The sequence below is a fragment of the Thunnus maccoyii genome, chromosome 10 (genome assembly GCF_910596095.1).
Source record: "Thunnus maccoyii chromosome 10, fThuMac1.1, whole genome shotgun sequence".
Taxonomy (NCBI): Eukaryota; Metazoa; Chordata; class Actinopteri; order Scombriformes; family Scombridae; genus Thunnus; species Thunnus maccoyii.
Window position 1 is genome coordinate 11,112,086 of NC_056542.1, and position 26,710 is coordinate 11,138,795.

Below are 26,710 nucleotides of genomic sequence, written 5' to 3' on the forward strand. Positions count from 1 at the left end.
TGTATGACTGAAGTTTTATCAGCTTCATCTGAACTTTTATTTAGGCTTTCACAGAATAAGCTATACATGATGATATTAATACTTATTTTCTTTGCTGATAAACACAATTTGACATATTCAGCATTACAATCCATAGTATGAATGAATAATGTAGCGTGTAACTTCTCCTGAAACTAATATCTTGTGTAAAGCAAACAGACCCCATGGAAAACATTTCTCTGTAATCTGCAATGCCATGAAGCCAGAGTATAAATGTGTAAAATGCAACAATTGTTTTGAAACTTGAGCAGTAGGAAACATTATGGTTGTGCAAAATCTTCAGACCCTGTTGCAAACATACATGATTACTGAGCAGCTCATGATTTGATGGCTTATATAATAATCAGTGGCTTGTAGTTACTGCATATTCGATATATCACTGTGCATTTACATTTTGTTCCTCTTGTTTTCCAGACCCCATTCCTTCAATCTATGAGACCAATATTAACACACATGTGCAAACGTAAACACACATGTACAAACAACTAACCTCCATCGACAAACAACTTGGTTTCGTGCAGAAATGCATACAAAGTACACAAACAAGCAGACTTTAAGTAGAGACAAACACACACACGCATACGCTTGCATGCACAAAGGCACGCACATGCAACCTTGTACCCATGCAAATAATCATGTGTTATTATTCCTCATTTTCTGTGCAGAGTTATTTCTGATACAAACACCAACATTTGATTTGAAACAAACAACTAAGCTATCAAATAGCAAATGTTTGTGTCAGGACACTGGAGAAGGATATGAGCTGAGCTCCCAGTAATCCCCCTCTACATCTTCTCTTAGGCTTGTTTTGTAACAGATTCCCTCCTCAAAATATATAGAAGACCTTCTGTCCTCAGCAACCACAAATGAGTTCCAGTGCCTTTCTTTTTGTTTCATCTAACAATAGGAAATAAAGGTACAAAGACTTAATACTATTCATTGTCTTTACATCACGTACAGCGGCTGTTGAGAAAATCCATGTGCCACCTCTCACAAACACGAAACCAAATGAAGAACAGATTGTGATTAAAATCAGGCTGGAACAAAATACATCATAGACCAGAGAAGAGACCCTTCATTCATTATCAGGCTTCCAGCTTGAATGCTGCATTTGAAACACAGGATCTGTTCTTAGTTCAAGAGTGACATAGGTCGGTTCATGACACGAACCAAGCTGAACCACAGTCTTCGACGTGGCTTTGCTGTCCAACAGTGATCCCTCATAGTGGAATGAAAGTCAACAAGTCGTTCTGAGTACCACTAAGACACCAGTCTCTTCCAGATATGGTCATCTATTCAAAAAGCTTTGGGAAGCCTTTTGTGTTGCAGCAATCCTCCAGTTCTCTTTGCGCATTGTCTACAATGCATAGCAGCATTAATCCATTCCTTCATCACTTTGATTTTTGTCAAGTTCTTTATGTATGGCTGGTGCTGCTGGGTGAGGCAGTGTCTCTGTTTTTCTCTTAGCCTCATCCAGCAGGCATTCGAGTTTAGGTGACAGAGCTGGTTGTAATGCTGGCAGCAGTGGTGGTCCTGCTCTGGCCTTTTCTCTTCTTCCCCCCTCCTCCTCCTCCTCCTCCTGCTCCTCCTCCTCCTCCTGCTCCCCCTCCTCCTCCTCCTGCTCCCCCTCCTCCTTTACCACCGTCTTTGCCCTCTCGTCCTCGTCCACGCACATTCTCCCTCTCTCTCCTGTTTGTATCATCTTGTCGGTCTCCCTTATTCTTCCTCTCTGAAATGAGAAAAATGTAGAGAACGTGATTAATAGGTTGTATAATTATTCAAATAAACTCTTGTAAGACATCTGTCATCATTGGATGTATATGTGGAAGTGCCTCCGCTTGGCTAAACAAAATTACAAACATGGATTCCTGAGAGATGAGAGTGGATGATAAGAAATGCGGATCAGGACTTGTGGTTGTGTGGTTTTTAATGCAGGTAAGATAAGTGTAAACAATGCACATTCAATCCAGGATTATTCATAAATGCCAGCATGATCTACAGCAGCGTCCAGTGTGATACAAGGGGCAGACAAAAAATAGTGAAACTTAACAGAACAAAATAATGCATCTAAACATTTGGTTTTTAGCCATGTTAGGAGCGTGGCTTTATGGATGCGAATGTCAGGCTTTTGGTCGGTCCACCACTTTGGTCTAGAGTGAAATATCTCAACAACTGTTGGATGAGTTACCACAATATTTATGGTCCCCAGAAAGAAACAAAGACTTTGGTGATCATCTGACTTTTCCCTCTAGCGCCATCATGAAGTTCACATTTGTGGTTTTGAGTGAAATAGCTCAACAACTATTGGTTGGATTGCCTGGAATTTTGGTACAACTATTCATATTCCCCTCACGATGATTTGTAATAACACTGATGATGCCTTGACTTTTCATCTAGCGCCATCATTAGGTCAAAGTTATAATTTGTACAATACTGCTGTGCCTGAATACAGCCTTACAGAGCTGCTAGTGAGGCTGTGGGCTGTTAAGTCTTGCTACTCACACCCTTGGTTCACTAAACACGCACATAAATGTCCGCCCACCCTCTCTCCACTGGTATTCTTGTATTAGGATTCACACCTATCGTATGTATGTCTCTTGGGAGAACTCTCTTCAGTTGAACCGCCACTCAGCAACGAACAGTCAACTTGGATCACCTTAATCACCAAGAAAATCATTCTGCTCAATTGGAAAAAGAGACACAACCTCCCAGCATTCCAGTGACTTCACCTACTATCTGAACACATCACAATGGAAAGACTCAAAGCAATAACAAACTAGAAATACTGCCCTGCAGTTGTATGCCTCCGCCAACCAGTCAAGTTGCAGTTTACATGTCTGTCCAGACTCATAATATTTGTAGTTAAGACTTTGGAGGAATTTAATAAAAGGAATTAAGTGTATTTTCTGGTGAAATGGAAGTTATCACTATACTGACGTGTATGATTCCAGTGAATAATTTCCAATGAGAAACATGCTGTCTTCTCTTAGAGACTATTTTGATATAAAATGTTTTGTCCATTTTGTCCTATTAGACATTTGTGTGAAACTTTTTCATAATTAGCATATGAAAACAAAACACATTTCTGAGGTCACGTTGACCTTGACCTTTGACCTTTGACCACCAAATTCTAATTTAATGAAATTCCCTTCAGGCATTCCTGAAATACGGCGTTCATGAGAATGGGAGAATACGGACATATGGACAACCTGAAAACATAATGCCTCTGGCCATGGCTGTCACTGGCGTGGAGGTGTAAAAACCAAGTTGACCAGTTTAATTGTCATTAGATGCCATTGACCCCACTCATCAGTTCTATAGACCTACCAGTGTAAGTACAAACACATACAGTGCAATCACTCACTCACTCACTCACTCACTCACAGTCATATGTAATGCCTCAAATAACAACCTCCCCCATTTGCTGGTGAAACCACTAACTCTGCCCACACCAACCATACATCAAATCTACTGCCTTACCAGACAGACTTAATTCTTATTTAAAAAAAAAAAAAAAAAAGATATCATCCACATCCTTGCAAGATGAACCTCCACTACATACAATTACCACTGGCATGTAAACCTTAACCCATTACATTACTCTCACTGTTTCCTCCTGCATACACACACATGCATGTGTGTATGTGTATATGTATATATATATCTTTTCAACCAACAAGCTTAGCAACTATTATTTAAAGCTACTATTGCTATTTAATTACATTGTTTTGTTTTGTTTGCTTAGTTTTAACTAAGTACTTGCTTGCTTTTTGTTATTTTTATTATTACTATTACCCATTGTTGTTGTTGTTGCTGTTATTGTATGTTATTAGCAACATAATTACATGAATTATTATCGTTATTACTATTGTTCTTGATTTGTCTACATATAGAGATATATTTTTCTCTCTTTCCTCCTCCTCTTTCTTTTTATTTTTATTTATGTATTTAATTTATTAATTCACTCATTTATTTATTTATTTTGTAATAATTATTCTATTTATTTACTTTTGCTTTGAGGTTGTGGGGTGGCACCTTTGGGCACCTCAGTAGTCTCCACAATGTGCTACAATAGCCTAAGGAGGGAGCAGGGTGAGTGCCTCCAGCTGGGAGAAAAACAAACAAACAAACAAATAAAAAAACAAAAAAAAAACAAACCACTAAACACTTACCACTCTGTTCTGACAGAGCTGGCTCACACTGAGAGGTTTGGGAGCTGGTTCTGAAAGGGACCATATGATCCGCAAACAGACCAGCACCCTCCTAAGGGTTGTGGTGCGGCCCTAAGCAGACCAGTGTGTGGTGTGTGACCAGCAGGTTCAACCTAGCTGACCTCTACCTGAGCCCTTGCAGCCCCTCTGATTCCAGTGATGGTGCCCAAGACTGCTACAATCCTGATTTGTTTTTAGTTTTTTTTTTGTTTTTGTTTCTTCTCTCTCCTCTTTTATTTTTCTTTTCAGTTATTTTTACTTCCCTCTTATTTCCATTTCTTAATTGATTTTTAATTTAATAACATCATTCCTTAATCTTCCTTCTTGCCTCTTCCATTTTTTTTCTGTTGTTGTAGATACATACACACACTTGCCCCGAACAAGCGACCCCAGCGATAACTGGCTGACATTATTATAATATTTTTTGTTATTAGTATGGTGATTTTTGTACTATAATTTGTTTAGTTTTTGTTTGTTTGTTTGTTATTTTAGGGTTTTGTTGGGGATTGTCTAGTTCTTGTTATATTTTCTCACTTCACATCTCTACCTCTGTTGTGTGTTTATGCACTATGCATCAACATAAAAAAGGATTCACACCTGTCACACATTTCAAGAGTATAATTGCGCTCTAAATACAAACATCCATCAAGTCACTGTTAATGTGCACACATGACCTGTTCAGAAAAGGAAAGAGTTTAGTTCTGCGGCTGATTTGAAAACGCAGCAGATGTACACACTGTAAGAGCTCTCAGGACAGTCATGTGACACAAATTTCTGTCACATAAGTCACGTTAAAAATCACTTTAGGCGTAATGAGTTAAACATTGTCAAGGGCCCAATAATGTCCCATAAGGACATGAAGCGCTGCCACAAAGTGGAAATAGGCTTTATGTCTAATATCAGATGACCATTGTTTAGGCTGCACTCAAAACTATTCGGTTTTGTATATTGGAGGCAGGGTAGTTACACTGGAGGATGTTTGTTATGAACTTGCGCGTTGAGAGTTTCTGCACATCCTGGAAACTGAGTGAACACGTGCCAAGGGCTGGACAGTGTTCACTACTACAGTTGACAACAGCAAGGCTTATGGCGCCACCATGTTTGTCTACTGCTGTGCAGTAATAACTGTAGGTCTGTGTTTATTTCCCTACCAGCATTTTTAAACTTGTTGTACAAACAGTTATGATTCTTTGGTTTAAGCGCAAAGTAGAAAAGAAAAAGCCCAAAGGTATAGTATTTCTCAACACAACCAGTGAAAATCATTATATGGTGATGAAGTACATTCATAGAAGTCAAATGTGGACAGACCTAACACAAAAACATTTATTCTCCGCAGTCCCATCCCCCTCAACTGAAAACTGGAAGGCTCCGTCCCACACAGTAATGCATAAACAGGAATAACTCTGAATCATTTTTGAGCCATTAGTACCAAAATGATAAAAACATCACTGCTGAGGTCATTGGTTAGTTGGTTCCATGGTTGGCTCGTGTCATATGAAGGTTTTATGTCCAGCATGCTCAGTGTTTATGTGTTGTCTTGAATCAATAAACACATTTCTGACCATTTTTGGCCACTATTCAAACAAGCACTTAATACTGAGCAGTAATAGTTTCAAAATCAATGAGGCACGATGAAGGAGAGAGGAGCCTGAGTGAAGTAAAGGGTCCTTACACACACTCTGTAACATCTGAGCTGATGTGCTTACTGTGTAAGGACTTAATTACTTCTCTAACAAATCACTAATGGAGCCAGGAGAGGGGGACTCCATCAGTTTATGACAGCCCTGATTGCACCTCCTCTCCATCCAAGCTAAACAATTTTGCCTGACAAATGCAATAACACATCCAAAAAATTCTGTTTTCGCGTGAGACCCTTTTGTGGAACTTCAGGAAAAGGGGAAAAAATTTGCAGCCAAATCAACACAAAGCGTGAGCTCTGCAGACCACTAAATCACTAATGTTATACAAGGTCTGCCCCCTGTGTTTTATATAGCCAGCCTGCCAGCCAACTCCCACAGATGAATCCAAAGCTGAGCTCTTTTTGCACGGAGCGAGTTTACCCACATGAACTGGTTCACCAGAGTCATGGTACCATCACCCATGAATTACCTCACAGAGGAAAATTTATTTCCGTGCATTTTGGCAGGAAAGTGTGTCTTATTTTTATACAAACTTATTTAGCAGTGTTAGCAGCGTAAGAGAAAAAAGTAGTTTTTTAAAATTCCTGCTTTATCTTGAATGGTAGACCATTTCCGTACCACAAATTTTCTATTCACGTCAGGTGACACCTCACACATTTCTGATATGACCTATCTTTGTTCCAAGTGCAGAAATTTGGCAGTCAACTTAGCAGTTTTTAGAGGGCAGTTTATAATATTTCAATGCTAATTATTCTTCTGATCCCAAGGCTGAAATTCTTTCCAGGAAGCAGGCGTCAGACAGAGTAAATTCACTTCTCATTTCTCAAATTGTGCTGTCACAGCCTGTTCACCAAAGAGCCTGCTCCTTACTGAGAAAGTACAAGCCGTGTCAGCCTCCTTCCCACTAGACATGACCACAGATCTATATGGGACAATGTCAGATCATGTTCTGTTCTTTAAACTCAGAGCCCTAAAGAAATTGTAGTAGAGGATGCTGGAATACGCAAGCCTCCTCCATGTTTACTCACATATATCCAGACATATCATCTGTTACATGTACATGTTGCAACATCTGTACAGTTGCCAACACTGTGAAATATTGTTACGCAATGCTCCTGCTGTGCCCCAAAATCCCCTAAGCGTGCCACTGTCCAATAAAGTTCTTAAATACTGCTTGTTTAGAGTTCTCTTAGTCCTTGTAAATAAGTGTAAGTTTCCAGCTTTGATTGAACCTGGCACATTATACAAAACAGGTTAGTATCTGGTGACATTTGGAGAGAAAGAAATTTGCTCACAACTCTTCATTAGTAATAATTCCTTTGCGGTTCAAGAGAACAAACCCAATAACTTCAATTAATAGTGATTAACAACAGCTCCACTCGTATTTCTGTGTTTCGTAAGGTTTATGATTCCAGCACCACTGCTGGTAAATATTTGATTTCTTTGCTTCAATAAGGACAAAACATATAAAAGCAAATAACCAGGATCATTGCTGTTTTTGTTACACTTTTCATCCAATAAACTCTGGACCAACAGGCCAGATCCGTCATTTATAAGCCTTAGCTGCGAATGAGGCCAAGAGCGACTAATAAGCTGTTATGAAAGTTGATAATGGCCATTGACTGGTGAGAATGACTGTTAACCTGCTGGAGAGCAAGCTGCTGTGTGGATGATAAGAGCCCAAGCAAACATGTCATGGTCGTGTAAACCTCACGCTTCAACGGTCTTCAGAACAAATAGCTCTCTCTAGCTCTGATCCCTGTCCAGCTTCGCAGTGCGTAATGTCCGCCCTTCATCTGCTTGGCTCGTAGATGGAGTTTATTGTTTACACGCTGAGAAGTCAAGAGATTCTGTATCCTTCTGTGAGCTCAGCCAAACCAAACCCAATCAACACGCTGCGGGTCACAGACACACTGGCGGGAATGCGGGCCTTTGGATGTTGAGTAATAGTTCCATCAGTCATCATATTAACTGATGGAGGCATTTCATGAGGCACATAAAGCTTAATGCTTGTTCATCTGTTATCTGAAAACTGTCATCGGAGTACATTAAATACTTGGCAGTTATTAACTGCACTTTATAATTAGTTGTCCCTAGTATCTGTTATTTCCTACTCAATGTACATATCTGTGTATTTCTGTTTACCTTTCGCACAGGGTGTCTTGGGCACGACGCACTTTTTTCTCTCTGTCTGTGGAGTGCAGGTCTGTGAGGGTACAAAGGCCGGGGAGGTGTCCGGGCTGTGGACCGGTGGAAGGGGTACACGAACCCTAGACTGTGAGCCTTTCTTAAATCCACATGTTTTATTCTTCTTCATACAGGAACCCCATTGGCTCCACTCGCCCAGTTCGCACTCTGCAGCACGCTGACCTAGAAAAAAAAGGGGACAAAGAGTAAAGTAGTGAGTGAGTCGTCCACAGCTCCAACATCTCACATTTGTTTTGCAGCCTTGCTGTCTGCTTTTTACAGCTCAGCAGTTTTAGCTGAGGCTAATGAGTTTAAGTAATTTCTAAATCTGCAAACAATTTTAGCTCTGTCCTTCTCTAGAGAGAATGGACAGAGGCAGTTGCTATAAATCTGAAAATATACAAAAACTTAGGGCTATCAAGTATTCTGTGCTCAAGACAAAGGCTACTTTTTAGGGCCACATGTATATTCTCTGGGGACCAGCAGGGTCAGTTTAGAGGAACAGCGAGTGAAGCCAAAAATTCATTTCAGGGCTCCAGGTTTTTGCAGATCTGAGCCAAGACGCCTGGGTTAATGCTGTCGTTTCTAACTTATGACAGAATTATTTTCAACAGAAAGAAAAAGAACAGAAAAGGAAGCTCCAGAGATCTTGTTATTTTTCTGAAGAGTTCACTTCCAGACAGCTGAACATAGCTGGCTCCTCAGATGAGGTGATGAATATAATAAAGGCTCATTCAACATGTGGCTCAAACCTATGAGCTGCTACATTATAGCAGGTAGCTTAAAAGATGCTGCAGTTTCTAAATGCTGGAAGGTTAAAGGTCACTCACCGACGCACTCCATGGTCTCATTGATGGTGCGGTGGCCAGGAGGGCAGCTGACATAACATCGCCCACTGTGTGAATACAAGCCCTCCTTACATTTTGTGCAAAAATTGCGATTGAAACACGCTTCACAATTGTCTATTTTACATTCTGTAAAACACAGGGGAGAAAAAAAGAGAGGATAAAATCATTTCAAAGTCACATTGATTCCGGTGAAGTATTGCTTTTGTTCATTTCATTGGCTTTAAAGTCTCATTCTTGTTCAGGAAATTTTCTGGTTAATACACAGAATCTGGAATATTCACTGTGATTTGGCTGAAAAATAGCAAATGGCTCTCCAGAGAAAGGACAAGAGGAACTTGAATTTTATTTCCTCTGAGAGATTTATTACTGATTAAACAACACGGGATCTATTTAGGGGAATATTTCACGAGCAACACTCTTCTCTTAAAAACATATGCACCACAGGCCTTGTTTTTTTGGAAAGTGGGTGTTAATGAGTCCAGCCAGTGTATCGCTTCAGTGGGTTTCTCAAGAGTGGGTCTCTCCACACTTCAGACTCATTAAAATCTCTGACTCCCCAGTCTAACAAACAACTTCTTGAAATATGGATAATTACAAACATAGGGGGATAAAAACCAGACATCTTAAAAGACTCCCAAAAGCTTTGGTCTCATCTTGAAAGGCACTTCCTTATTCTGACCATTCACTACATCTGAATCAACTCTCCCTGGACAAAAAAAGTGGAGAAAGATGGAAATCTATAAATTTGTGTCAATATTCTATATGGGAAACATATTCAGATCTAGACTCATTTTGCTCATGTGGGCTGAACTTAAGAATGTCTTTGCAGCTGGTTGAATGCCAAGGTCAGAAATGATCTAACACTGAATCCTCACTGGGACCTTAATGTTCTTGCCTCCTGCTCCCAATTACTATTTTTAAGCCCTTGACAGCTAAATTGACAGTACTGACGTTTGCAGCGCTATAATGTAAGACAAATGTTACTAACAAGACATTCTAGGATGACATGTATAAAGTCAGATGATTGTATAATAACCCAGGTTAGCCACTGAGGGCCTCTGAAAAGAATTTGCAGAGAATATTCAGCCCTCTCTGCAGCAAATGAGAGAGCACTGTATTGAAATAATGTAAAAGCAAATTGCAAATTGCAACTTTTAAATAAATTTATTGTTTAAGATATGTTTCAATTCATTTTTGAGTGCCTAAATTTTCCTTGTGAAAATGCAAAACTTCAAATTCCAAGAAACAATACTGTCATTTCTGGTACACCAAACTTCACAGAGAAAATAAAATCAGTGACTCGAATTGTGTTGTATGCAGAAATTCCCAAATAAAACTATGTCAATCTGAAAGCAATCTACCTCGCAGTATGAGGGATTGTAAAAGTACACCATCATTATAATCATAAAATCACAGTTCCACTTTTCTAAATCTGAAATGTCAAAATCTGAAAATATTACATCATCATCAGAGTTAAGAGTTTTCTCTGCATTGGGAATGTAACCATTGGATAAAACATTATTTGGTGCATCTGACAGATATTATGTGATGTAGACAGTCAAGCAAAAATCTTGAGAGAAGAGAATAGCCTGCATTTTTCTTCCCATAGCAGAATAATCACTACAGGCTGCTGGACATTGTAGGTGCCCACCAAATATCTACACCTGCAACTATCTTGAAGCAATGAATAACATTAAACAATCAGAGAGAGAGCTTGGGGCAATAACATACAGTATAAGTCCAAAATTCTGTGGTATGAATGGTAGAAACAGTCAGCTAACAAAGTACTTACTGCATAATTTCTTAACACATGTTGTTTTTCAAAGACTGATAAGCAAATAAGCAAAAACCTTTTACTTGGTTACTCACTTACAAACTTCAGAGGCTACATATAGCCTGTATATGGTACAGTAAGGGTGTATCAGAATAAAAAGTGTGTAAAAGTGAAAGCATAACAAACATGGATTGTGGCCTGGCATGAACCCTGCACATGAGGGCCAAATAAAAAACACAGACATCCTCTCAAAAACAGACAAACAACAATGCATTAGAAATGTTTTTGTTGGGATTTTGTTCCAATCCTGTTTTCTGCCCACGCATAAGGAGAAACAGACAACAGACTGAGGTGCTGGCACTCCTCTGCTAAAAGTATGGGCCTGGTGCCACCAGAACCAACTAAGTAAGTTTTGTAAGTGCTGTGAGTGTGGCCACCTTTCACCCACCTTCCAAATGAGCCTAACCTGCTTATAACCATAATGAAGACCAATTCAATTAAAAATTGGACTGACTTTCTACTAGTTCAGCAAATAATTTTCTGTATCATCTGTGCCCATTTGCACAGGGAGAAGTAGCAGAAACTGAAGGATTTCATTAATTGGTCACTTATATCTATTGATTATTGGCCACTTGCCTCTTATTAGCATGTATTACTAATAAAGGAGTACATCTTATGCACTCACAAACATGAAAAATAGCAGCACAGATTGATTTAAAGAAGATAAATCAGCACATGGGTGGGTGTTAAAGGGTGTGCCAAAAGTAGATGAATACTTTGGTCCTTGTTATACATGAAAGGTAGTGTAGCTATGTGGAAATATACAGATGAGATACACAAGACAAAAAACTAGTAGGGTATCCCTGCATTCCTCTAAATACTCACGTATTGTACATAAACACGAGCTGATGAACCAAAAATAAACAGATTGTTTACACTTTCAGTCGAGTGGATTTTTACAGAGTAGACTGTTACCAGAGTTATCTTGAGCCTGCATGTGTTTGGAAGATTCCAGATGTTATCTACAAATTCAATATGCCCACTGCAACATCTTGTTGATGTTCCAGGGACACTTGCAATATCCCATGGTCTAGAGTCTTCTATAACACAAAGCAAAACTCACGGGTGCATCTGTTGTTGCCTTCTGGGTTCCTCATGCCAAAGTATCCCATGGGGCAGGAGGCGAGGCACACGCCTATCTGACGGATGTCATTGCGCTCCAGGAAGATGAAGAGCTTGGGCTTACATTTAATGCAGCCATTATACTCAGAGCATCTCTCACAGCCTTTGGGGCAAGATGGTGGCCCCTCAGTACTAACTGTTGGAAAAATTAGGTAAACAGAAAGAAGGGAACAGTCAGGTTGAGGTAGACAACAGAACAGCATGTTGTACCATCACATAAAAAGATAGATTGTTTCCAGACAGATATGAATTTTAATGAGGAAATTAAAAAGGGAATGTGTCAACATTCTGCCCATGAGAACAACATCAGGCAACTTTAATATTTTGCTGGCATCTCCACAAATCCAGCCGTAAACCTGCCAGCACTTTATCACTCCAACAAGCAGGGGTTAATGCTTGCAGCTCTAACCGGGGGCCAGGCCAAACATCTTTGTTTGAACAGTTACTCACTGTTTACTTCAAACTGCTTGCCGGAGATCCTTAACAGATTTTCATTTGGAGAAACCCGGGTAATTGAGGTTGACATCCGAGCAAGAGCCAGTCAAAATCAAGCGACTAACATCACAAAGGGTCTCCACCGGGGTCAGTCAGAAATTATCTGGGCATCAGAAAACTGCAATAGGATGGATGTGGGCAAGAATCGAATACTGTAAGTGCAAAGCCAGTGTTGTTCGATAGTGATATGAACCAGCAAGTAACCCCTGTCAGAAAATGCACTACAGATGAATTTACACTTCACTTCCTTGTAATCCCAGGCTCCGACATTAATCCAATTCCCTCATCTTCCAAAAAGGCAAAGAAATTGTGCACCCAGCCAGTAATCTAAATAATTTCTAGGAAAAGTGTGTCAAAGTGCACATCTCTTTTCTAGGAGCCATTCAGAGACAAAACCACAGTCGTCAGAATTGATTTACAGTCCTGTACTGTATCAGCTCTAAATATAAATACTCTCACACAGCCATCCATCTGCCGTTCTGCCTCCCAGAGATAAGTCAGATGGTAAAAGCGTTAAAAGGGTTCGCCCATGAACAGATTATACCATGCATGAGTCACGGTAACCTAAAATGCAGCAATTACAGCCAGGTCTTATTACTCACTAATAATGATAAAGGTAATAGATTCTGGGGAGTAAAATTGAACCACAGTATAGGGGAGGGTATAAAATCATAGAACCTGGTTTAAACTGTTTGAAAAAGAGACAGTTTTTGCTGTGTAGAGCATGAGGAGCAATACCAGCTTCTCTCCTCTCTGATTGTTTCAGTTTGATCTCTGCATGACACTGAATTCATTCAGAGAGAGAACACAAAAAGCCCGCAGGGAGGAAAACAAGTCGCTCTGTCGTCAGCTATTTGCCTACCAGGATGGGCGGTTGAAGAAAACACTGAATCTGATGACATTTAAGATGCAAAAGCTGTAAATCAAGAGGTGTTAACCGCAAAACCATTCCATAGCTGGAGGGGGAAAGCTTCAAATGACTGTGACGCAGTAGAGGGCGCTCATGTATATGGTGAGTGACCCAAATCCTTCTGCCCTCATCACAATGGCACAAGACAAACTGTATCAGCATTTACTGTCATTTCACATATACATGTATATGTGACTGCATATACTGTAAAAATATTCCATTTTTATGACACAAACAACACTTCTTCTTCCCACTATGTGTGACTTTAATAACACCACATCTGTTACTGTGGCCAGTCTTGGTATTATATGAATTCTGGTTCGCAGAGGTTGGGCTGAGGCTGGCATAGACTGAAAGCTCCTCGTGTGTAAAGGAAGAATTATTTCAAAGCTGACAGTAACACCAGCACTGAGGCTCTGAGGCTGGAGATATACTACAAGTAGGCCTGAGCACCATCTTTGTGGTTGCGTGAGGTCAGAAAAATGCTTACAACAACACAGGCAGCACGGTCCAATTGAGAGCTTAGAACTGTCAGGTACTCATTCCATTATGTGCCCACAGAGCCAGACACAAAAAGAGCAATGGCTTTGAGGGCGAATCCATCAAACCCCCCTCTATAAACAATCCTAATACCCATAAAAGTTTTACATAAACTGAGAGAGGCATAATCTTAAAAAGTGGAAGAAAGACGAGCCATTCAGGGGAAACACTGAACCTAACATAACCTGCCTAGGAAAAACAAATACAAATGATGAGAAAATAAACAAAATAAAATGTTATCTTTACTTTGCTTGTTAAATGTTTATAAGACATCCACCACTGTGACTCAGACCACAGAAACGAAAGACAGCAGGCTGAAGAGGAAGAAAAAAAAAAGAGATCAAAACACACTGAGAAAGAGAAAAATCTGGGGAACTCACCCCGTCTCTGCCTTCTCGCCTTAGAGAGCTTCAGAGCATCGCTGTGACCCATGGAGCTGAGAAAGACCATTGCCAGCGCCACCAGTCCCAGCTGCATAGTCCCTGTTGCCTTCCCGGCCACGCAGGGTCCCCCCCTGCAACCAGATGGATCAGGTGGGGGGGCCCCCTTCCTCTGTGGGACAGGTGGATCCCTCTGCTTCTGGGACTGATGATCCCTCCTCTCTGCTCTGGCACTGCTCTCTTTCTCTGCCTGTCTCTCCCTTCTCCCCCCCCCCCCCTCTGTCTTTCTGTATCTTTCACTCTAGTGGCTGCTACGTTCGTAAGTCTGTGTAGTGGAGGGTGATTCTGCGGTTGTAAGTCCAAACAAGCCCGAGGCACAACAAGCCATCATGCTGGTGGTAGTACTGGCAAAGGGAGTAGACAGAGCGGGATTGGAGGATGGTGAAGGAGGGTGTTGGGGCTGTGCAGAGGATGAAGAGGAGGAGAAAATGGAGAGGAGATTGTCGAACTTCTGGTGGTTCAACCCATGAAGCTTGGGGTGGGCTGGCAGGGAAGCAGGAAACCCGCTCTCCAAGGAGGTTTTGTTGTCAGCGAGTGCCTGAGCTCACACGCATGTGTCTTATTAAAGATGCTTTGAGGAGGCACTAAAATATGGATGCAGGTTCTTGACTACAGTATGTGTGACAACACATATGCTTGTGCCAGGACCTGCTGAGGGGAAAAAAAGGAGCCAGAGAAGACAGAAAGATGGGGAACAGGTTTGGGAGAAGGGTTGTTGCAGGTTGAGAGGGTGAAAATTTTACCATGTACCATCAACAGTTATAACTTAATTTACACCTTCACCTTAGTAGTATTCAATTTTGCAACTTGGCAACATTTTTTTGGCCTGAACAACATTAATTCAAGTATGATACATAGTTTTAACATCGCAAATCTCTGCATTCCAAAGTACTAAACTCATGACTTGTTCATTCAAACGATCAGTCCTGGAACAAGGAAACATAAAAACCACAAACACTTTGGGGTCACGGCACTCCAAGCTGTATTTGGGCTTGGATGATAAATTGAGCATGTTTATCCTTTTGAAAATTCATTGTAGTCAACCCTCTCTGAGAAATGCAATGCACACATGGACTAAAGGACTTTGTAATATTTGGTGCTGAGATCTTTTTTAGATAGTGTCATGCGCTGCCTGTATTTACAGCTCTTGTGTGAACAGGACACATAGAACATGTTAGGATCTGAGCAATGGGAGGTCCTCCCTCGCAGCTTAATAAAGAAAAATAGGACCATATTTGGCTGCTGAGTTGGTTGTGGCTCTGAATCACACAAGGGACAATGCCATTTGGTGCATCTAAACATTCTAGCAGGAAGCATTACATTCCTTGTTAAAGTATAAATCAAAAGGGATGAAAAAAAATCAGATTTCACCATATTCTTGCAACATGGACTGACCCAAAACATTTTTAAATTAAGAGTTATGCTTGATACCCTTAATAACCTACAAACTTTAAAATGAGAATTGCATACATTTTTCATTTTGTTTCTATTGGTATGATTGATGACAAATTCTGATTTTTTTTTCACACCCAAATAATAATGACTAAAAATCTTCTATTGTGAGGAATGACAGTTGTGTTGCATTTCAGGGTTGAAATGAAGGAAAATGGGGTCCTTAAATAAAAAAGTGTCTTGTTTTTATGAAATGAGTAACTATTTAATATGAGCTAAATGGAGTTTAGTAGAACTGCTGGTGACTAACGGAATCTGCCGTAACCTGTTGATGCAGAATGAGAAGAGGATGACAGACATATATGCATGCAAGATTTATCAATCAAGACTCAAATTCAATAAAACGAAGCTCTTTATTGCAGTCCAATAGCATGGCTTTACACTTCGGTTACTGTGGTCACCTAACAGAGGACGAGGATACTTGTAACTTCTCCTAATTGGGAAACATTTCAGACTCACCAGTAAGTTTATTTATGTCGTAAAACTTAATGACTCAAAATGTCACTGACACCTTTCAGATAAAGTCATATTTACAGGAAAGAGCCAAAAGGTTGGCGCAGCCGGTCTTTTGCACCACCTGTTTGTTACTTGAGAGATTGATGACGGAGAATGAGACATGCTAAGTCTCTGGATCGGACAGAACACAATCTTTCCAGCACTGAGTAACTCAAGACATGTGCCAGAGTCTCTGTCATATCCCAGTGATCCCACGACTCTGCACAACCTGCCAAAAGCTCACCTCAGCCCATCCGTATCTGCTCTCACACGCCATGGCGATAAGAGACAGGACTGGGCTGTTAACTTACTAAGAGATGAGGACTGAGAAAGTGATTGCTGTACTCTTAGTTCATCTGCCCTTTTGTTAACATGCCATATGACAAACAGTCGTCTCACCAGGCAACTGTGGTGCTACTGTGGCACCTGTGTATGTTTTAAAAATTCTTCCTCTGCTCCCTCATCCATTTAACTGGCACATGCAGTGTATGCCTTTCCTCACCATCAGCCACATTCAGCTGAGCCCAATGAAACTAAGCCCCGCTCATCAAATAGTCAGGAGATAAAATTGCCTCCTTTGTAAGTTCTAAGTTTGATCTATCAATTATTCAAGCACTGAAAGGGAGCTCCCACACTGGGAATTTATTGAACTCAAGAAGGTGCCACGACTCTGAGCTCAGAGTTACAAATGCAACCTGTCAATGAACTTTCTGCCCATGAATGAACCTACTGGCTTTTTGACACATATGTAAGAGCTGAGCAAAGATGATCATCATGCACATAACATGACAAAATGCCTCAATCACGCACAAACGTACTGAGAAGATTATAGAGAGCAGTAATGTCCTTTGTAATGCGCAACATGTCTGAGACACAGAGGGCAAAGAAAGTTTAAAACAGGCACAAACGTCCCAGATGTCGTTGTCATTACAGTAAATGTTTCTTTTTCCTCACATGGCAATAACCCCAATGATGTAGCCAACATTTCCCTGTTCCGCTGCAACATGTGGCCCCACACTAACCTCAAAACCCTCTTGTTTTCAAAATGAAATTATTTTTAAGTGGCATCTGTCACACAGACACCAAAAATGGAATTAGTGGTAAATTTTGGCTTTTAAATGTGCACATTTTGCTTCCCAGATTTGGCTGTTCGTGTGTGCATGGAACAAAATAATAGGAATTTGTGGGTGATTTCACCCAGTCATAGTGAGCATTCATGTTCAATTTATTTTGATATTTGTAAAATCCCTGATTTGCTAGCCAACCTAGACCACAATGAAAAACAGAAAGAGGATAGAGAAGAACATAAAGAGATGATGCAAAAGAAAAAAAGGGGGGAAAGGGGGATGAGGTGTTGACTGAGGCTATCACAAGAAAAACAGAGCAGGAGTCATCATCATCCTTATGCGTGCACCCATTCTCTCAACACCTTTTTAATCTAAATCTGCAGATGATAAGTAGCTTGTCCACCTCAGCTATCTGCACAGATGAGTGCGGAGCAACACCTGGCTGCACCACCAGAAGCCACAGAAGCCTCAGCCACTTTTGTAATCACTTCCTCTGCTCTGCGGCTTAATGGGAGCAGGGAGTGAGAGGTCAAATATGCAACAGTTGAAACAGCACTCAGAGCATAGAAGAGCATCACTGGTCTCTTCCTACAATCAAACCACTACCAGACTTTCTCTTTTTAAGTTTTCATTGTAGGACTGAAGCCTGCACAGCTCCAGAAGTCAGAGAGTTGGTCTTGTACAGCTCAGTGGAGTGCAGTTCAGCTTTGCCTTGGAAGCTGGCACACCGTGCTGGATTACAGCTGTTTGCACTGGACTGTTCTTAAGGGAGAAGGAAAATCAAGTGCAGATCTCCACCTGTCCCCAGTCAAGCATCTCTGCTGCCATGTCACTGTCCTGCTGTTTTTTTTTCTAAATCCCTACCTCCCCATCAAGCTGGGGAGACTAATATCAATATAGCTTCAGCAAGTGTGGCTTGTGCGTATGAAGATAGATAGTGAGAAGAAAAAGTAAACTCTATCACACACTAAAGTAGTTTATACATTATAAAGAAATCTTATAAAATAGAACCAATAATATTTATTCTGAGAATGAACACTCACTTGTGTTAAATAGTGTTAAATATTGTATTTTAAATGTGTTTAAGGAAAAATTACATAAATAGCATGACACTAAAAATGGGGCACTTAGAAAGTGTATATCTTCAAACAGAGAAAATATGAATTATTATACTACATAATATTATCAATTTGCAAGATAAAATGAAAAATAGAAAATTAATAAAAGGATAGTGAGGCATAAAATATAATAATAATAATGATAATAAGATGAGGAGGAAGAAGAATAATTAATATTAACATATTACAATGAGAAAGTGTAATATTTTTTGAAGGCACAATGAAGTAGCCTAACTTTTACATAAACATATTTCGATATTCGTTGTAACAGAGTTTAATCTCAAATTAGGAAATCAGAATACAGGCTCAGTTATTAAAAATAAATGTAAAAGGATCAACCCACCTGTGCATCGGAGTCCACGGATAATGCTTTTCATTGAGCGGTCGGGACTCAATTTCCTTTTTTATATGGGAAAATCCGTAACTTGTTTGGTCACAAAGAACTCCTCCTACAGGATACCCCCATGGAACTTTTCTCTGTCATTATTTAGAGAGACATATGATATTATATCTTTCACATCTGTCACAATTTCGAGGAAAGTCCTGGTAGGCTGTGTAGAGGAGGATGCAGAAGACAGAGAATGTGCAATGGATTAAAAATAAATTCCTCCAATAAAAGATTATATGCATAAAAATATAAATTCCGATGGAAACAGTCAGTCTGGCTCGTTTTTTTTTTTTTTTTTCGTCTTCTTAAGTTAGGATGCGTGTTTGCACTGACGTTCCTGCGACTTTTAAAATCCACTTTGGAGCGTCGAACTGCATCCAACTCAGGCAAGTAGAGTCACACAGCCGTGATATTTGCATCAAAGCCCCAGCACTGCCAGCGGGCATTACAGGCCCCACCCCTCAAATTCTCACTGAGAGATGAAAAACCAGCGGTGGACTTGTGCAAGTGTAGCTGGTTAACAATTGTATGCAAATTCCCATTAATTACCTCATTTAAAAGGGCCTTCGTCCAGGAGAGAATACAAATAGATTCTGCAGTGAGAAAGGAAAGTAAAGCCACCGAAAGAGCCAAAGAGTTACAAAGAAATTTCATTATTCCATCCCATTATACAAGAAAATATCTTTTTGAAATGCGTGAAAATAAACAGATTAACTTTTCATCATCAGTCTGATCCTATTTTAATTGCATAATGCAGTTAGACATTTGTCACATCTGGTTTAACAAACAACAATAAGCAGGAAAAGCAGATTAGGGTTATAAATATAACAGAATAAAACAATGTCATTCAACACACACCATGTCATTAGATCATTAGAGCAGTGGTCAGTGCATGAAATCCTGAAATTTCAGGTACAGACAAATTATTTTTAAACCTACTTCAATTTTTATACAGTGATTTTGGAACCCATATGATAATTCAATGCATACACATTATCACCTAAAATGCTATACCTATATTTCAAGTTTTAGATAAGTGTAGATTTCTGTCAGGTTAGCTTTGAAATGGAAAACTCTTCAAAAAAGGAAAGTTTTTATTCACACATGATAAGATGATATGGAGATCTTGAGATCAATAACAATGCTGCTATACAAATTGTGTATCTCAAAAAATATGATTAAAGAACAAAAAATAAAATTACAATCCTTTAGCACTGTTGTTCATAATAACACATAATCAGTATACATCTGCACATACAGTAAGAATTCATTGTCAGAACAGTCTCCGTTTCTTTGTTATCCAACAGGGGGCCATAAACAACAATTCTTGGAGAACATACAGACCAGCATTCCTTGTTTTGAGAACGTGACATTTATCAACGGTGTTACGATGAGAAGGACTACTGGATAAACACCAGCCACATTCAGCTACACTTATCCTGATGAAGGATTTATCATGAGAATTAAGTTACAGTGCGGCCTGTTTGTTTTTTTGTCTAGTCGCCAAGTAATAAACAGAGCCAGAATCTTGAAAACAACTACACATCATCACTTCATCTTTATGACAGCTAGTGATGCAGTTTGACGTCTGCCATGAAAGAAAAATAGAGATGATACTGCAGCTTAAATGGGAACTCACTTAATGAAGCATGCAGGCACTTTGAGGTGGTGTATGCTTTATTTTTTTTATTATTTTGCTATAAAAATCGAAGATATACCTGGATATATAATTTTATTGGTGCATTCAGACCGGATATCTATCTGATATTGACCTGATATCTATCTATGCAATTTGTGCAATAAAATGTTTTTGTTTGATTTTAAATGTCACGAATGCAAAGACTCCACTCTGGAGCTGCTGGAGCAACAGAAGGAATGTCACCATACATGACGTGTAATGCTACTATTTTACATTAAAAAGGGTAAATGACAAGTAGCACTTCTGAATTGGCCAGATGGACATTATTCTTAAAGCATTTTTGAGTCACTTTGACAGCCCGTTAAGTCATGAGGACATCCACTGCCTGCCAAGAGACGACCCAGGGGAGCCCTAAAACAGAGCCAGACAGTCTTTTTGTATCAGTTGTAAGATGCTTATGCATGCAAATATTGCAAAGCCGACTTTATTAAGGTCATAATTTCTGTCGTAGCCTAAAAGCCAAGGGTAGTTATGGGCAATGTAATACCTCCAGGGTAGACTGCAGAGTAGCCAGTTTAAAGAGAGACCTGGGGATTAATGATGACTAATGATAGGTTTATGACTCCAACATTGTGACTGTGCAGGAACAGTGAGAATGTCAGAAAATGATATACAGACGTTCTTCATATCCATCATGCAAAAATGAAAATAACACCATTGTCCTTAAAAAAATATAAATCAAAAAGAGATAATCTTAAAACCAGATAATACATTGTAAATCGGTTATCATTTACAGAACACAGCCTACACTTTCTTGTACCAGACGGGTGACAAAATAAGGGAAAAACCTGAATAAATGAGCTGAGAAAAATAACGAATGCAGATGCTTCCACACAGTTGCACGGCATGGTACAATTAAGCATTTAACATCCAATCATGCTCTGTGGTATGAATGAAAATGCTTAGCAGACCCAGCTGATTCTAATTTTGTGTCAAGATGGCAAGAGGAAAAGATCTAAGTGACTTTGAAAGAGGGTTCATTGTTGGGGCACGGATGGCAGGAGCTTCAGTCACAAAGACTGCTCAACTGGCTTGTGTTTCAATAGGAACAGTGACTAAAGTGACATCTGCATTTAGATCTATGGGAAAGACATCAGTAACTAGGGTTGGAAATTGTGGTTGACAGCGAAAATTTGATGACTGTGATACTTTGGCATTATACTTATTATACTTATTATTATTATATTATACTTCTATAAGAGCAACTCTTCCTCAGGTGACTGAGAATGTCAATGCAGGACGTGATCAGACTGAGTCAGCAAGAACAGTCCAATTACAACAATTACAAAGAGAAAGATATCATAGTAGGGTTGCAGTACTTAAACCTCTTATTACAAAGATGAATGCACATTTGAGAGTTCAGTGGTGCAAAAAAAAATAGGTACTGGTCTACAGAGATTTGGAAAAAAGTGATATGGTCAGATGAGTCATCACCACCATATTCTCGACAAGTGAGTGCATGTGTGGTGTCCAAAAGAATAGTACAGGCCTGAATGCTTGACCCTTACAGTGAGGGGATCCAGTGGCTCTTTTATGCTGTGGGGGGCATTTTGCTGGCATGGTTTGGGTCCACTTGTCCCCTTAGAGGGAAGTTTCACTGCAAATCAATACAAAGTTGTTCTGAGTGATCACTTTTATCCTATGATGAAACATTTCTATCCTGATGGGAGTGGTCTCTTCCAGGATGACGATGCCCCCATCCATAGGGCTCATATGCTATGGCCTTTGTAGTCACCAGATCTCAACCCAATTGAGCACCTAAAGGAGGTTTTAGACTGATGTGTTCGACAGCACCATCATCAAAACACCAAATGAGGGAATATCTTTTGGAAGCGGCAGCATGCCCAACACCTTACTAAGACACTTTATGTTGGTTTTTCCTTTCATTTGTCACCTGTCTTAGTAGTTCTAAATAACACAGCTTTAACACAGCAGTTATATTAAACATTTTTGCAGATTTCACCCAAAGGAATGTCATGTCTGCCTTGTCACAAATGCTTAGATAAAAACATTTAACTAGTCCAGCTCATTTATTGTGAGTACAGTATAGAGTACAGTGTAGAGCAGGTTAAGCTATTACTACTGGGTGCACCTTTATTTGACTGACACATCCAAAGCAGAGGCAAAGGTATTTCAAGGTGAGCATGGTCATGGAGGTCAGTGCCATAAACCTGCAGTTGTGCTCTGGCAGGTGCACAAGAAAATGATCTATATTAGCCAGTGGAACATAAAACAATAGCTCTCAGGGATTTTATGCAAAATTGATGAAGGCACAACTAATCGCCAGTTAACATTTGCTCCATTGATCATAAAAAGAAACATGAACAGACAAGTTGGCTACTGGCTGTTGCCGAGATTCCATACAGTCTCATATCACTAAATCTTGTTTTGATTTTCACGTACCCTCCAGAAACCAGCATGAGACAACCCTCCGAGGCACTCTAATGAATATGTTTATTTTATTTTATACTTTTCCTTTATTCCTCTTACTTCACTGAAAGTTAAATGTATGATATCAAGTTTGCATCTATCAAAAATGATCGACAGTTGGGATATCATATAAACTCTTGGCTATATGGTCAGCCTCACTGTGGTATGAGTAAAGAACTTAATTCCAGACTGTGCATCTGAAATGAATTACACACATCAATGCTAGCTTTTAAAATAGAGGCATCAGTTCTGTCTGATGGTAAATTTGATATAGACAAAGTAAATTTGATATGTAGCATGTAAGTGACAGAGAACTCCTTTATATAAAATGAGATGCCAACACTTGGTCGAATTTTACCATTCTATCTGTTTTATTTTGTAGATCTATAGAATCATAAAACAAATATGTAAGATAAATGTGAGCCTGTAATAGCCATATTGGATGGATTTTAATATCTCTTCAGTGTCAAAAAATGTTGGCACAAACTCCCTCCATGTTTAGTTGTGATGGATTTTACAGAGGATCACACAGAGAATACTAACATCTGTTAGGTCTGTCAGAAAAAAAAAAACAGATATGATCTAATAATCTTCAAATAGATGCTGTAGTTTATGCTGGTCAACAATATGCTACGGCTTGGTACAAAAATACATTAAAGATTCAGGGGAGGAAATAATAACTGTCTACATTGGATGGTTCATCAGATGGTTTTCAATTAGGAAGAGTTTTAAATTATTAGACAATTGTGCAAATTTGTTCTCTAATCTTTGCATTCCTCTTAAATTCTGAATAAATACAGTATATACAGATGGGTGACAAAAAACCTGACTAAATGAATGGAGAAACATAATGAATGCTCTGTGGAATGTATAAAAACAGTTAGGAACAGTTACTAAAGTGACGTCTGCATTTAGATCTATGGGAAAGCAATCAGTAAATAGGGTCAGAAATTGTGGTCGACAGCAAGCATTGGATGACTGTGATGCTCATACAAGGAAAATCAGAACTCTTCCTCAGGTGACTGAGAATGTCAATGCAGGACGTGATCAGACTGAGTCAGCAAGAACAATTCATCGACAATTACATAGAGAGGGATATTATAGTAGGGTTGCAGTGTATAAACCCATCATTACAAAGATGAATACACATTTGAGAGTTCAGTGGTGCAAAAACCATAGGTACTGGTCTACAGAGATTTGGGAAAAAGTGATCAGGTCAGATGAGTCATCCTTCACCATATTCTCAACAAGTGAGTGAGTGCATATGTGGCGTATATCAAGAGAACAGTACAGACCTGAATGTTTGACCCCTACAGTGAGGGTATCCATTGGCTCTGTTATGCTTTGGGGGACATTTGCTGGCATGGTTTGGGTCCACTTGTCCCCTTAGAGAGAAGGGTCACTGCAAATCAATACAAAGTTGTTCTGAGTGATCACTTTATCCTATGATGAAACATTTTTATTGTGATGGGAGTGGTCTCTTCCAGGATAACAATGCCCCCATCCAAAGGGCACAAGGGGTCACTGAATGGTTTGATGAGTATGAAAATGATGTGAATCATATGCTATGTCCATCGCAGTCACTAGATCTCAACCGAATTGAACACCTATGGGAGATTTTGGACCCACGTGTTAGACAGCTCTCTTTAACCCCATCATCAAAACACCGAATATCTTTTTGAAGAATGGTGTTCATCCCTCCAGTAGAGTTCCAGAGACTTGTAGAATCAATGCCAAAGCACATTGAAGCTGTTTGGGCAGCACATGGTGGCCCAACACGTTACTAAGACACTTTATGTTGGTTTTTCTTTTCATTTGTAACCCATATAACCCTTAAAAAGCTTCATATACTGTACTTGAGAGTGACATGAAGCTGCTCAGCCCTGTTTTCTTTACAGCAACAATTTAAATAAAGTGAAAAGAAAGACATTAATTGACTGTAAGAGTTATCAAGATGAAAGACATTGCTGACATCCATAGGGTCTCTGCAGGGAACAAGTTGAGAATATCTTGTCAAGATTATCAGTGGTTCAGAAGAAAATTATCGTGTATTATGTATGAAATATGACACACCATCTTTCCCCTTTATACTGCAGAAAGACTGGATGATCTTTGCCAATCCCATGTCATGTATATATAGATGGGTAACAAAGTGAAGGAAAAATCTGAATAAACGAGTGGAAAATCATAACAAATGCAGATGCATCCACACAAGTGCACTGTATGGTATAATTAAGCATTTAACATCCAACCATTCTCTGTGGAATATATAAAAATGCTTAGCAGGTCCAGCTGATTTGATTTTGTGTCAAAATGGCAAAAGGAAAAGATCTAAGTGACTTTGAAAGAGGGTTCATTGTTGGGGCACGGATGGCAGGAGCTTCAGTCACAAAGACTGCTCGACTGCCTCATGTTTCAATAGGAAAAGTGACTAAAGTGACATCTGCATTTAGATCTATGGGACAGATATCAGTAAATAAGATCAGAAATTGTGGTCAACAGTGCATATTTGATGACCGTGATGCTCGTGCTTTAGAGCAATAAGGAAAAACAGAAGAGCAACTCTTCCTCAGGTGACTGAGAATGTCAATGCAGGATGTGATCAGACTGTCAGCAAAAACAGTCCATCGACAATTACAAAGAGAGGGAAATTATAGTAGGGTTGCGGTGCTTAAACCCCTCATTACAAAGATGAATGCACATTTGAGAGTTCAGTGGTGCAAAAGACATAAGCACTGGTCCACAAAGATTTGGAAAAAAAGTGATATGGTCAGATGAGTCATCCTTCATCATATTTTTGACAAGTGGGCGAGTGCATGTGTGGCATCCACCAAAAAAACGGTACAGGCCAGAATGTTTGATCCCTACAGTGAGGGGATCTGATGGGTCTGTTATGCTGTGAGGGGCAATTTTCTGGCATGGTTTGGATCCACTTAGTGGGAAGAGTCACTGCAAATCAATACAAAATTGTTCTGAGTGATCACTTCATGCTCTCCACCACTATAATCAAAACACCAAATGAGGGAATATCTTTTGGAAGAATGTTGTTCATCCCTCCAGAAGAGTTTCAAAGACTTTTGGAATCAATGTCAAGGCGCATTGAAGCTGTTCTGGTGGCACATGGTGGCCCGACACCTTACTAAGATGCTTTGTTAGTTTTTCATTTAATTTGTCACCCATCTCAGTATCTGTTTACAGCATAACCCAAACAAATCATGGACTGAGAGGCTTTGTCATGTCACATATGTGGACGACCACCTTGGTAATATTGCGTGGCATCCAATATTGTCTTCTGCAAGTATGCACCTGCTTTTGTCCTACACATCATGTTCGGTACATTCATGGATCCTTTTCTGTGAATCCCTGGTGCATAGATAAGCAGTCCAGTGCAAGACAGGAAAACTCTGCCACTAACAATGAAAAATACTGTATAAAGTATTAAACAGTAAAAATAAATTTCTGTATTACAGAATGCAAATACATTATTTGTCTATTGCTGAAAAAAGATATTAGGAAAATCATTTATAACTTAAAGCCTATAAGTTAAAGCCTATAACAACTATGAGCAAAGAAAGCAGTTTTATGCAGTTTAAGCAGAGTATTGACAATATCTAAGTTTCACATCTGGGTCCTTCAAACATCTGTTGCAGTCCAGCTATTTGCCTCCAACATTTGAAAGGCCTCTTTTACTCTCTGGCCCAATGATGTTATGCCTCAAATCTTCATGACATTAGACTGTCTTTCACCTGGTCTTAGCTAACATCGGCTAATACCCTGAAAATAAAACTTATCTTA

At 39.5% G+C, this 26,710-nt stretch overlaps 1 protein-coding gene across 1 annotated transcript; it reads right to left on the reverse strand.

The window, feature by feature from the left end:
• On the reverse strand, positions 1–19,211 carry rspo1 (R-spondin 1). Its single transcript, XM_042422736.1, has 6 exons — positions 18,742–19,211; positions 14,207–14,914; positions 11,823–12,017; positions 8,908–9,051; positions 8,036–8,260; positions 1–1,768 (listed from the first exon to the last, which is right to left on the reverse strand). The coding sequence occupies exons 2-6, from the start codon at positions 14,301–14,303 to the stop codon at positions 1,530–1,532; spliced, it is 900 nt and encodes a 299-aa protein (XP_042278670.1). The 5' UTR covers positions 14,304–14,914; positions 18,742–19,211; the 3' UTR covers positions 1–1,529.
• Between the last annotated feature and the right edge of the window lie 7,499 nt (positions 19,212–26,710).

Excerpts from the sequence above, each read along its gene's own strand:
- rspo1 (XM_042422736.1), bottom strand. The coding sequence starts at position 14,303 with ATGCAGCTGGGACTGGTGGCGCTGGCAATGGTCTTTCTCAGCTCCATG. Across the intron at positions 9,052-11,822 it reads AGGCAACAACAGATGCACCC|AATGTAAAATAGACAATTGT; the intron begins GTGAGTTTTGCT and ends TGTGTTTTACAG. Across the intron at positions 1,769-8,035 it reads CAAGACACCCTGTGCGAAAG|AGAGGAAGAATAAGGGAGAC; the intron begins GTAAACAGAAAT and ends TTCTCATTTCAG.